We start from the raw sequence: 13,640 nt of genomic DNA, 5'->3' as shown, positions 1-13,640 counted from the left end.
TCAAACCTCCTCTGTTTGCCAAGAGCGCTTGCGACATTTTGTGGCTGGCAATAGGTTAATTCTTGTTGAGACAGACATGTCAGATATTTTTAAATGTATGTTTTAGCGGTTACCATCGTGCCATCGTCATATAAACAAATGGAGCAGCTCTCCAAATTTGTTACGAGGCCACCGGGGCTGCAGACTGCACAAACGTCAGTTTACATTCGGGTCCAGTTGGGTTAAAAATAATGCCACTGGTTTGGTTGACGGGTCGTACTCGGCCAGAATTGCTCTCAGATTTGAATATAAATATGTTATATATATATTGTTTTGAATTTATGTATTTTTATTTCAAATAATTTTGTTCTCTTAGGGTCAGATAATAAACTCCTCTATACTAATTTAAAAGTGCCTTGCTTGTTACAGATGTTAAAGCAATGCAGTTAAGAAGTTTTATCTGAAATGCTTGTCCACTGAAAATAAAGTTATAATTTAGAACTAAAATAATTGCTAAGTTTTATAGTTAAAATCTTTAAAGACAGGTTAATTGTATATTGTGTTTTTTTAATAAAGAAAATTAAGAATGGTAAATTGTGCGTGTGGTTCTAGCCCCCTTGGTATAAAGGAGGAAAATGCTGGCCCTTGTCATTTTCAAAGATGCCCATCCCTGGTTTAGATTATATTAAGCCTTAAACTTCTGCATAGTTAAGGCCGTGGCCGCTTGAGTGACGGTTGAGAAGCCACTGCTGTCACTAGACTCGCGCTAGGCGGGCGTGGTTTCACCTCAGCTTCAGCCATGTGTCGCCTCTTTACCCATTTACGGTTTTCTGCGAGTGATTTGTGGTGACGCGCGGCCAAAATGGCGACGGCAGACAACGCCTACTTTAAGCTTCAAAAACAATCTTCACAAGCCAATGGGTGACGTCACAGACACTACGTCTATATTTTTTATCGGTCTATGATATAAACCTGTTTTTTACTGTCCTAAAAACAGTCTGATTTCTTCCTTGTTCTATGAAGTCCCTCCTTCAGAAATACGTAACAAGTTCTGATTGTGTAGCTCAGCGTTTCTCAAAGTGTGGGGCGGGCCCCACTGGTGGGGAATAGGAATATTACAAGTGGGGCGTGATAAACTGGAGGAAATTTGGTAATTTTTGTGATCTCTATTAATTCATTTATTTATTGACTAATCACTCAAAACGACACATTTTAAAAATAAGCCTAACTTAAAACACCATCAGACTGTGAAGAAAATGTCACACTGAGCTATAGCCTACAACAATAAATTAACGTCGGAATGTTAATTGAAGCGGAACAAAAACTTTAATGTGTAGGCGGTATAGGCGGTAGTGGGTAAAAAATTAACAATGGATAAGTTTGTGACATGGAATAGAAAGAACTGGACATTCGGCACCTGCAGAGAAAACCAAGACTGACAGTGGACCTTATCAACTAAAAAGCCAGCTGAAGAGAAAGTATGATGACTTTTGTCAAAGACAAAATGCAAACATAGTTGCATTATTATCTTTAACTTCGACCTTGGGCGCAGTAATATTGACGGAAGTTTGAGCAAGAGGGGGAGTAGTCAGGAGTGATAAGTTACTGCGCGCCGAGGTATATATGCAATAAAGTTCTAATTTTTTATCTGCTTAAAAATTGCCATGTTTTATTTTGTGCTACCATACTTACTCATGCAACTACTTATGTAACAGTCTTTAAATAGGGAAAACATAGAAGTGTTTGGTGGCTTCTAAATTCATCCCTGTTTGGATCCTTAGGAATGAATGGTGCTAGGCTAAATGCTAACACATTCACAACGCGCTGTACAAAGATTAAGTGAACGCATTGAAAAAAAGTTGAGGTAAGAACATGGTAAAATATTGAAAAACCTTGGTGTTTTCATTTAAAGTGTACTTGATTACCATTTTGTTGGGGCGATTGGGGACAGGTGGGGCTCGGAACCCTTCCCTACCTCCAAAGTGGGGAATGGCAGAAAAAGTTTGAGAAACACTGGTGTAGCTTGTTTAGTGTGTTGTGATTCGACTTTCACTTTGATGTCACCTGCCTGTCGGTTTTTGTGGTGCTGCATGAACTCAAACAAACCTAATGTCTAAGATACATGTTGGATGACAGCAAAGCACGGGTCTACAAACAACGCGCGCATACCCCCCCACCATCGCAAAAATAAAACTCATTGGATTTACGTGATTTAGACAAGTCATCCCACCAAGGTCAGAAAATATGGAAATCTGTATTTATACGGAAAAATCACATCCCTGATAAATACCTCTTTTACTTATGCCCTAGGGCTGGGCAATATGACCAAAATTTCACGATAGGATTAATTTATATCATGATAACGATATGTATCATGGCAGAGTTTTTATCGTTTAATAAGGTTTTTATGTTATTGAAATATTTAATGTAATATAATTTTCATATTTCTCACAAAAAAAGCTATAATAATATATTTACACCTTTTATCATTTTAAATATGATAGTTTTATAGGAGGAGGTTTCAAAGACTTGGCAAATTCATTTTTTCAGAGGTTTGTTTTTGGTATTGATATTTATTTTGGGCATTATTGGCAGTTTTTTCCTTAGGCTCTTTAATATGGTTATCGGATTTCTACCCTATTGACCGAAATTAAGAAATGTATCATGATAACATTTTTGGCCATATCGTCCAGCGCTAGTGTAGTTGTCAAAAAAGAAGCTCGATGTCTAAATCTGTCCTGAATTGGACAGACGGGAACGTCCCCAGCAAGCAAAAACCGAGACGTTGAAATGACGGCTAACTATAGACCCAATATAGTCCGGCTATGAGAAACCCACTTCTACCCTAAATAACATCCCATTTTTGCCAAAATAACTTGAAGATGTATAATATTCCAACATGTAAGCAAAGTCAACAGGTGTTTGCTTTTATTTCTTTTACATGTTCTAAAAGTATACGCATTGTCTATTTTAGGCTATGGTTAGACGTCTATTAGACTTTCACTGGCAGCCCAAATTTAGCCTTGTTTTAGCCAAACATGCTTGCTGGGTCAGGAGGTATAGGAAGACTTCAGTATAATTCCTACAGCACTGCATGTACAGTTTTCCCTAAAGATAATGTTCTATGTTCACATTTCTACTTTTTTTTTCTTTGTGCTATGCACAAAGTGCTGTCTTTTCCTTTCTGTATGGCAATGACATTGTCTGTAAACGAATTATAGCACAAACAGTAAAAGCATAAATGTCAATTTTGTCCAGTCTCTTGCAATCAAACTCCCACATAACATACACTAAGGTGTAACCTACAATTTACAATAACTTTCATCAAAACTTTAGCCATAGTTTACATCAGAATATTCCTTCAGAGTAAACTGTTATATTGACAACTTGATATTATCCGTTCTTATCCGTACACAATGACACAATGCAGGGCTCTACACTTACTTTTTGCACTGGTTGCACTGGTTCGCCTTTCTTTTTTTCTTAGGTGCACCAGCACAAAAGTTAGGTGCACCCAAATTTTTCATTGCCTTGCAAGCGCCTTTTACAAGCGCCCATGGTGGTTAAATGTACAGAATAAAAATTAACATGTGTATTTTATCATTTTCATGCTGTGATTCTTTTTTCCCTTATAACTTATTGCTTGTATGTTTGTTCTAAAATCTATTTCCTAAAAATACTTTTATTACATTGCTTTCATTGTAGTTTTAATGTTGCGTGCAGGATTTGCCATTACTTAACACAAAATAAGTAATATATATAACAACATGCAAGTAAAAACATAATACTCCAGTCATACGAAATGCATGGCTAATAGTAAAGGAAACAGAGACTGAAAACATGAAATCTGTATATTTAATGCCGGGTAAGTTTGTTGGCTAATGATTATTTTCTACAAGACAATGCAGTGATTATGAGGTGGTGTTATTTCTTAGGTTCATTTCTGGTTAATGAGTACAAGAGCACACAATGGATTTATTTAACTGATTTGGCAATAGAGAATTCAGCATTAATGAGATATTGGTCAATATAGTGGTAATAGGTAATGGAAAATGTTGAAATTACCATTACATTAATAAATGCTTTAGAGTATATTTCATTGTTAATCATTTAAACATATGGACCATTACCATTAACTAGATAGTAAATTAATTTATTTTAAAGACCTGAAGAAAACCAAAATATTTCCTAAAGTGCCTATTTCTGTAATAGCATCAGACAGAAGCTGATGCTCATCACAGCACTGATCCACTCTTACTCTACTCTAACTCTAAGATCTAATCGTATTAAATTTTATAATATAGTATTTAATATATAGTATATTTTTTTGTAAAATCGGCTAGGTCTGGCTCTATCTGAAGGGTGTTTTTTCTACCTAGGATTTTTTTCCTATACAGAGTTTTTAAGCCCTTGGAAAACAGCTAAAATTATTTTAACTTTACTAACTTGTACGGTTTCATTTTAGCTACTGTATTTTGCTACTTTTGTTGTGCTCTGATTTGTCTGTGCTTTCTCTGTTTTTTATTAATGTAAAGCTGCTTTGGTACAATTGAGCAATTGTGAAAAGCGCTATACTGTACAAATAAAACTGAATAGAACTAAAAAGATTTGAAAAATTGTGACCCTACTGTCAACAGTTTTCATTGCTATGAACTCATTTTATTAATTCTAATTCAAAGCTGGGAAGTATTCATACAGTACATCATATTAGTATTTCTAGTACTTACTTCAAGTTAGGCTAATCAAAAATGATTAAAAAGTGTTAATTTTTTTATGCAATTTTCAATTTCTGACAGTGGATCATTTAAACCAATTTTATGGAAATCGACAGGCCTAATGATTTAATATTCACAAATTTCATTTGGTTATTTAAATGTCATCTATCCCCTAAATTATAATTAATTCTAACTTACTAATACAGTGTTTCCCATATATTCATTTATCTGTGGCGGGCCGCCACAAATAGATTTTTCATGATTCCCATTTACATTTTAATTTTACTATTTAAAACGGCTTAATTCATTGCAGCGAGCGCTCCGCGCGCCTCCATCCTCCCTCTCTCGTTGTGTGCAGCGCAACAGCGCGCGCCCCCGGCCCCCTCCCCTCTCTTTGCTGAGCCTGCACGCCTCTCTCACATAACAGTGAAAAGTATTTAACTCCGTGTTCCTCTGTGTACTTTCTCTTTTTCACGTAAACGTCAACAGTCACGGATGTTACTGACAGAGAAGTCGGTGGCTGATTAAGTTCATCATGAGAGTGACTTAACAAAAGGTTAGCAGTGTTTCCCACATATACTCGTTCTGATGTGAGTCTGTGTCCGAGCTCTCTCCCTACCTATTATGCGGCATGCCCATGCACGTGTTCTGTAGTTACAGCAACTGTGTCACTGCATGAAAAGAGGTGTATCCGTACTAGGAAACTCCTGTAAACACCACTGATTTTCGTATGTATCTACTAGTTCCACTGAGGGTAAACTTCTAATTCCACCAAGTTAGGAAACTCCCGTAATGATACCAATTCGGATGTATCTTGCTGATGGGATATTCCTGTGGTACATGCAGCCATTTGTTGCCATGGCAAATAATCCCATTGAAGATTTTGTCAGGGGACATTTTCACAGCTACAGAGGTACTGGGATTTCACACCTTTGCACAATTCTAGTGTCTCCATTGGTGTTTAATCTCAACACTGATTGGTTGCTTTTAAAACCCCCTCCCAAAACTCTGACAACTATTGGGACACAACTTTGAAACTTTCCAGTTGAGATCATTTGATTGGTTACACTTTGTATTAAGCCCAACCCAAGCCCTCATAGCTTAGTGACTTGATTGGTTATTTGCCTGCTATGCAGATAGACTAAACCCCCCCCCACTATATATATATATATATATATATATATATATATATTCATATTTATATTCAGATACACCCCAAAACCCTTATGTAAAATAAAAAACTTGAATTGAGTTTGAAATGTTTATTTAATAAAAAACTGAACAATTCACAATTGTCACAATCACAAAATAATATTATACACAAATATTAAAAGTTGCATACATAAACAATACTATTTAAACTCATAAATATACAGACAGAGAAAGCAATATTAGAGTAAAATAAAACAAAATAAAAGCAACAATAAAAATTACATTCAAAGCAGTACAATGTAATGTAGCAGTGGCGGCTCGTGACTGCTCATCCGAGGGGTGCAAATTTAAAATAAGTGTTCGGAGTGTCATGTGTATTGCTTGTGTTTTTAAAATGTGTTTGTTGCTTCATGTAAACCATGTGCATCACGGGTTTAGTCAAAACACGTGATGCACATACATGCAGAACACATATTTTGAACCACACAAATGACTGGCTATATACATGTTGTGACAAACTTTGCATCGAGTGCTCACAAAAAAAGAAGTCACCACCTGCCACTGTAATGTAGTAAATATTTAAATAAAATAAAGCAAGATCAATATAGTTGTTGTTCAAGAAATCAGTCCTACACTGCAAAATAATGACTTTCTTACATAGTATTTTTGTCTCGTTTTCAGTAGAAATATTATTTAAATAAAATGCTTTTTCTTGATGAACAAAATGACCTAAGAAAATAAGTCTAGTTTTAGACAAAATAAATAAATGCACACAATTTAAGTGAATTTGTGCTTAAAACAAGCAAAAATATCTGCCAATGGTGTGAGAAAAAATCTTAAGTTTTCTTTTTTCTTAAAAACTTAATTCAAGCACAATTTTCTCACCCCATTGTTAGATATTTTTGCTTGTTTAGGCACAAATTTACTTAAATTGTATATTTTTGTCTAAAAACTAGACATTTTCTTAGGTAATTTTGCTCATCAAGAAAATACATCTTGATTTAAGAATTTTTAGTTTTTCTACTAAAAACAAGATAAAAATCCTAAGTTAGAAACTGATTTTTTTGCAGTGTAGATACAATTGCAGAGCTCTGTCTTGGAATTATTCAAGAATTTCTCACTGTAAAACCTAAAAGTTAACTAAACTCAAACCATTTAAGAAAACCGGTTGCATTAAACCATTTAAGTTTTAAAACACATAGATTTGAGTACTGTGAACTTAAACAAATTGAGTCACATGCAGTTATGCACTTATATTTAAGTTCACACTAACTAAATATAAGTGCATTATTGCACAAGACTTAAGTTCACAGTACTCAAATGTATGTTTTTTTTTTTAAACTTAATGGGTTAAGGCAACCGATTTCCTTAAATGGTTTGAGTTAAGTTAACTGTTAGGTTTTACATTGTAAAGCATATACTTGTCAGCAAAGGTAACGTTGATGCACCCTCATCTGGACAGACATCTCTTTGGAGCCCTTTGGAAATATAAAAGTACATATAAGTATTTGGCATAATACTAATACACATACACATACACACGACAAATCAAATGACATAGAATTAAAGTTGTACATTTTAGAAAGTTAACATTAAACCAGTGGTTCTTAACGTAATTCCTGGAGGCCCACTGCCCTGCATGTTTTGTATATCTCTTTTATCTGACAGACGTAGTTCAGTTCATGGAGATCCCTTCTAATGAGCTGATGATATGAATCAGGTGTGTTAAATAAGGGAGACATACAAAATGTGCAGAGCAGTGGGCCTCCAGGAATAAGGTTAAGAACCACTGCATTAAACTGTACAAAGATACAACAATATATGATCAAAGAACTTCATAATACTTCATAAATCTTCTTACTTAATTTTCTGTGTTGATGTCCTCAGAGTCTGTTGTTCTGTGTTGTTCTGCAGCTTCATTACAGTAGGTTACTTCAATATAGTTGTCTATCAAAAACAGAATAAAAAAAATAGAATCACATACATCATAACACATCTATTTACGATTTAACCTTTTTAATTTAATAATTTAATTATTAAACTTACATCATTTTGGCCAGATTGCAGTGATATCAATTTCTTCAGTGTCTGGATCAGTCTGATGTTTTAGCTTTCACTGTTACTTCATTATATTTCTCTGGCAAACACAGAATTAAAAATCAAAATCACATATCACAATACATCCGTTTACTATTTAACATGTTTGATTTTAATTTAATGTAATCATTGAATGATTAAACATACATCAGCTTTACCCAGAAACCTCTTCATCGTCCACAAAGTTGACCACAGTGTACATGACCTCTGTAAACACAAACATGTATAGACTTCATATTTAAAAAGATGAAGAACAGCAAACATATAACGTTTAAATATATTATGACTCCAAGCTTCTTTACAATTAGCATCTAGGTTCTCTTAAAGTGAAGCTGGCTTTGTTACAAATCAATATAAAGCTATTAAAACAGTCTTGAAAAATAAGCAGCATCTACCAGAACTGAATGAGCTTTTAAAACAACAAAAGAGCGTCTGTATAATTTAAAATAGCAGAGAGACACTTGGTAGCTGCTAACATTTCAAACACACGAGTTACTGTTGTTTTGTTTGTTTTAAGCAAATAACGTCTCATCTTGGCTTCTTTAAAGTTTTGTTTTTAAAAATTTAAACATCGAATTGAATCTTTTAACAGCCCGGTTTGAATGTTACTTCGCGTCTTTTTAACCTCATGTTTACCGCTGTGTACCACGTATAACCTTAATGTTTTACTGTTTGTGGTTTAAATTCAAACAGTTCTAGTATAAAGACAAAAACGAATCATAGTTAATAACATAATATGAACAAATAGGCAACCGATCAGCGCGATGCAGACAAATGAATTAAATCAAACTTACCTTACTGTTAATGAGCAAACAAACAAACAAGAGACGGAGTAGTCCAGGCAGTTACGGTTCGCGATTTTGAATTTTCCCGTCAAGCCCATAGGTTGAGCAGTCGCACCTGAAGGGTGGGGGCAGATGAGTAGGTGCAGGTGCATTCTGGGAAATGTAGTCCTTTTCTTTAATATACTTTTTATAATCCGCGTTTTCACACTATGCATTGTTCTTTATACTTGATTATTAATAAAAAATAAAAAATATTTTTATAAAGTTTATTACGTTTACAAAACATGTTTAGTTGACAAACATGTTAACAGTTATTTGGAATGATGCTCAGATTTTCTTAAATATAAAATCTTTGTGAATCAGCAGCACCTTCTTGATGAAATACAAAACTCTTTAAACATGCCTCAGGAATTATCTCTGGGTTTAGTGGATTAACTGCTCATCATTGGAAACATTGAACGTATACCTAAATGAATTCTTACTTAAATATTAGTAAATATAAACTAATGCTGAGTTAAGACATGTAACTTACTGAACTTACTTAACTACAACATGAACTCAAATTAATTTATTGTAAATGACTGCATTAACTAACAATGAAAAACATGTCGTAGTTAATGATGACTCTTCAATAGTTTATTATTAGGATATGCTGTAACTCAGCATTAGTGCATGTTAAAGTAAAAATACATGTATGTCTTTTTTCACTGTGATATATGGACCCTTATTATATTATAAAGTCCCCATCTCTTTTGTTTAAATTGATTGATTGAAGACAAACATTATAATATGTGGTCTGACTTTGTGCAAGCATGCATTATCATATGCTAAAAGTTACCTCCTCAGATAGACTAGAACATTCATTGGTGCCCGAACATTTTCCTTACAAGGGCCAAACCTGACTGAGGGCCGTGGGCCAAAAGTAAATGTTGTTGTGTTATATTAAAATTAAAGTTGCCCTGTTAACCCCTAATTTATAATTTTCTAATATTTTAAAAAATAAATAAGCAAACATTACTCTGTTTATGCATAACTAATGCAGTTTTATTTTCCAAGGCTGTTTGTAGGAAAAAGAAATCGTTTTGCCAATCAATTTTAAATATCCTTTTCTCTGTGTGCCACTGCCGCAACCTCTTCATTTTTAGCCTATAGTACCCGAGTTCATTAGGTTTCGTGATGCATTTTATACACCTTCAAGTATGCATGAAACATAAAAAAATTTAAGGTCTTTTGTGGGCCAACTTTGGGCACCTCTGGACTAGAAGTACAGTAGCTGACAGGTATCTGCAGATATGTTTACCCGAGTTTGTCAGTCTGTTTCACCCAACATGTTTTGCATCCACATGTGAAAGACTGTCTTTTAGATTATGGACCTGTCTATTGATATTTTTGTTTCTATTTTAAAAGATTTAATGAAATGTTAGGGTAGAATTATAATAACAATAGAAACAGTGAACTTCAAATCATGAGACATCAGCAAAAATAAGCAGCTTTACATTTCACTGACTAATTTATCAACATCCTAGCTAGCAAAAATGAGTGACATGATGTCATTTGAACGGCTTCCTTTAAACGATGTATGCAGCATTGAGAGATACGTTCACAATATTCTGACCTAGGGCAGTTGGAGACATGTTTTCAAAGTGTTGGAAATATATATTCTGAAATAACATTTGTTGCATTTCTCTTGAGTCAGAGACATAATTTTCACACATTAAAATTGTAATTGTGTCCATTGAATTTTAGTTATTTTGAATGATGCTTAGTTTCTTAAATAGACTAATTAAATTATATTAATAATAAACATATTTAGAAAACACAGTTCTTATGTACCACAATACTGTATGTGCTGTCTTAAAGAGACATGGTTAACCCCCCACCCCACCCCACTCAGCTCTGAAAACAAAGAAGACACCTCTACCTGTGGGTCATTAACATATAAAAAGCCGTTCACACCTCACACCCACCGCTCCTCACAACCAGCTGTAAGGATTCCTGGAAACTTCCACCAGTTCCTACATACATCCACAAACGTAAGGTTTCTGGATGTTTCACGGGTTTACTTTGGTGTATTACCTTTCCAAGCACTCTGCCTCAAAAATCTGGCAAACCTAAAGTTTAGCAGGGATTTCCCATTCCGTATTTGTCCGTATACAGCTCTTTTCATGCAGTGTGTATTCTCTCATATTTCTGAATTTGTAACAAATTGTCTGCGCTATTCAATAAAATACCACTCGTATTTCTAATAAAAAAGCGCTCATAACACAACAACACTGATGAGAAGAGCAACACCAGTACAGCCTCAATGTAAACATATGATGATTTTTTTCAGATAAGGTCGCGTTCTTAGCAGCAGTTTAAGAAAGAGCTGATTGGATTAAACAAAGAGTTACTGAGTCGTGGGTCGTTACTGGGTCCTGTTTAGTCACTATTTTATAGACAACAGAACAGAAACTATGTAAAAATAGCATCTAAATGCAATATAATGTGACGGATCAAAGAGTAAAACACGACGCAATGACGTCAAATATATGCTAATCAGCGTGTGACGTCATCGCCGCCACAGTATCTCAAAATCCTGTGGGAAACACTGTAATATATCATTTTATGTATATAAAACTGATTTGAATTACATCCAAACAATACCTGTGTGCGTTTGAGAGTGGTGATGTTAACCATGTGGCATCTGCTTGACCCAATTCACCACACACCCAGTCCGGCAGCTCTGCAGAGCTCGACTCCCGTGACTTTCTCACCAATGGTTCATCAAAGTAGATAGACTACACATAGGAAAACAAAGTAATCAATACTCATTTTAGTTATCAAAACCTATAGGATTGATTTTTGGTGTTAGGAACTCTCAGGAGTACAGAATAGTAGTATGTACTGTTCTGAATAGTACTACAGTAGTATGCAACAATCAAAGGCCACCATGCCACCATTAGATATACTGTTTTTGCAAGGGTATAATGGCCATATATAACTATATATATATATATTTATTAAAATACAAACAGACAACCAAAAATACAGGCAAATTATATGTAGTATTAAAAATCAGCTTAGAATTTTTGGTTTTAGCATGATCCTCTTCCACACTAGCACAGAGGTCTTCAACCTTTTTCAGGCCAAGGACCCTTAAGACCCTTAGCCTGACGTGCACCTCGCAAAAACAGCGCATCAGATCTACGCGGACTGCAATCGCTGTGATTGGTCCACCAGAACCCCTCCCGTCAGGTAAAAAAAACTGTGTCATAGGTATTTCCGTTTGCGACGGTGAAAACAAAGAATGGCCAAGTTGAGGAGTGATTTAACTCAAACTGCAACAAAAGTCGCTGTTTATTTACTTCCATCATTGCTGGTCTTCTCAAATCATAAACAACAAGTTGCTGTCTCTTCTTCGTTTGTGGGTTAACTTGCCAACCTTCTTCTTCTTTGACGGTCGCGCTGCTACTGTGGTTACACGCGTGGATACTGCCTACCAGTGGTCTGCGCGCGTGTTTGCATCTCAATGCGGACGACGACACAAAAGTATAAATGAAAACCGACGCAGAACCTACACCTCGCGGCTACGCCGTAGGACCTACAGACAACTATAACGATCCCTTTCATGGATAGGGACCCCCAGTAAAGGTATTAAATTAGGAATGGATAACTTACTTTGTTATGGGTACATTACCAAGGATTAAAATAATAATTTTTGGTATATACAATATGCTGTTAACATAACATTAAAATTTTACTGAATAGGTAACTAACTAAGAACTGCACTTCATTTTAATCAAGTTTTTATTTTAATTATTAGCCTGTTAATGCATTTTTGTTTGATGTCTATTTTAATTTTTCCAAAAAAATTACGTTGAATTCAAACAATATTTGGGACCCCCACGGACCCCCTGTTGAAGATCCAGGCACTAGCAGGAACCTGCAGGCTTTAACCATTCTAATGTAATGTCTTCATTGTGTTTAGTGCCAAGAGAGATCAGACTAAATACTGACTTTTGCCTGAAAAATCTTTTTTTTCTGAAAACTGTCAAAATTTTATTTTGTGTACATATCTCCTGTATTTTCTGTTTTCACCTTAACAAAGAGACCCCAAAATAAATATTGAAATATATAACTAATTTTAAAACAATAAAGCTGATGATGGCCTAAAATTCAATACGCCTTAGACTGGATGCCTAGTCAATTGAACCCTTATGTGTTATTTTTTGGGGGGGTTTGTCTTAATTTGGCCACAACTTTCTCTGTGTTTCAATTTTTGGTGACAAATCGTATATTTACACATATTTTAAGAAAATGCTTTGAATTTTTTTTTTTAACTCAATAATTTACCATGAGCAAATTTACTTCCCTTTCGTGTTGTTAGTGGCCAAAAATGCTCCATATAACTCAATGTACAAACCAGAAATTAAGCTCTGTTTTTTGCATAGGCCTACTAAAGGGTTAATGGTGCCACATGGTGAACAACAGTAAAAATGACAAATATTACCTCTTTGCAAAAGGATAAACCACCAACAATCAAGAATGCATGATTATATGGTCTCATGGCTTTGCAATCAAAAAATGTGGTTAAAATGGAAGTCAAAGGGGCAAAAATGGCCAGAAACCATAAATGAGGGAGAAAAAAAGAAAATCTGATGCTGCACAAAAACTAAAAATGGATCAAAGCCAATGTTTTTACTAATCTTTGGCATGCCTAAGACTTTGAAAAAGGTAAAAAAAAAAATACAGTCCACAATAACTTTTTATATTGAAAATCAGTTATTTTGTGGGGGGGGGGTTCCCCACAAATCAGTGACATCACTTATGAACTTGGCAATTAAAGAGTTAAAATCATGAAATTTTTTTAAACATTTGGTAGTTTTGATCAGTACTGAGGGAGATTAACAGATTTATGAAAAAAAAACTG

General features: G+C 34.8%; 1 protein-coding gene and 1 long non-coding RNA gene across 4 annotated transcripts in view; both read right to left on the bottom strand.

The window, feature by feature from the left end:
* cep112 (centrosomal protein 112) overlaps positions 1–13,640 on the bottom strand; it is a 256,249-nt gene that overhangs the window by 223,368 nt on the left and 19,241 nt on the right. For all 3 annotated transcript variants that reach the window (XM_073814087.1, XM_073814085.1, XM_073814086.1), the window contains exon 4: positions 11,375–11,508. In XM_073814087.1, coding sequence (XP_073670188.1) covers positions 11,375–11,508 — 134 coding nt within the window. The remainder of the gene's footprint in view (positions 1–11,374; positions 11,509–13,640) is intronic.
* Positions 5,437–8,731, bottom strand: LOC135745346 (uncharacterized). Its single transcript, XR_010531182.2, has 4 exons — positions 8,091–8,731; positions 7,893–7,983; positions 7,708–7,793; positions 5,437–7,324 (listed from the first exon to the last, which is right to left on the bottom strand). It is a non-coding gene; the product is annotated as an uncharacterized lncRNA (long non-coding RNA).

The sequence above is a fragment of the Paramisgurnus dabryanus genome, chromosome 3 (assembly GCF_030506205.2).
Source record: "Paramisgurnus dabryanus chromosome 3, PD_genome_1.1, whole genome shotgun sequence".
Taxonomy (NCBI): Eukaryota; Metazoa; Chordata; class Actinopteri; order Cypriniformes; family Cobitidae; genus Paramisgurnus; species Paramisgurnus dabryanus.
The sequence above is the reverse complement of the archived record's forward strand: the minus strand, read 5'-3'. Positions and strand labels throughout refer to the sequence as shown.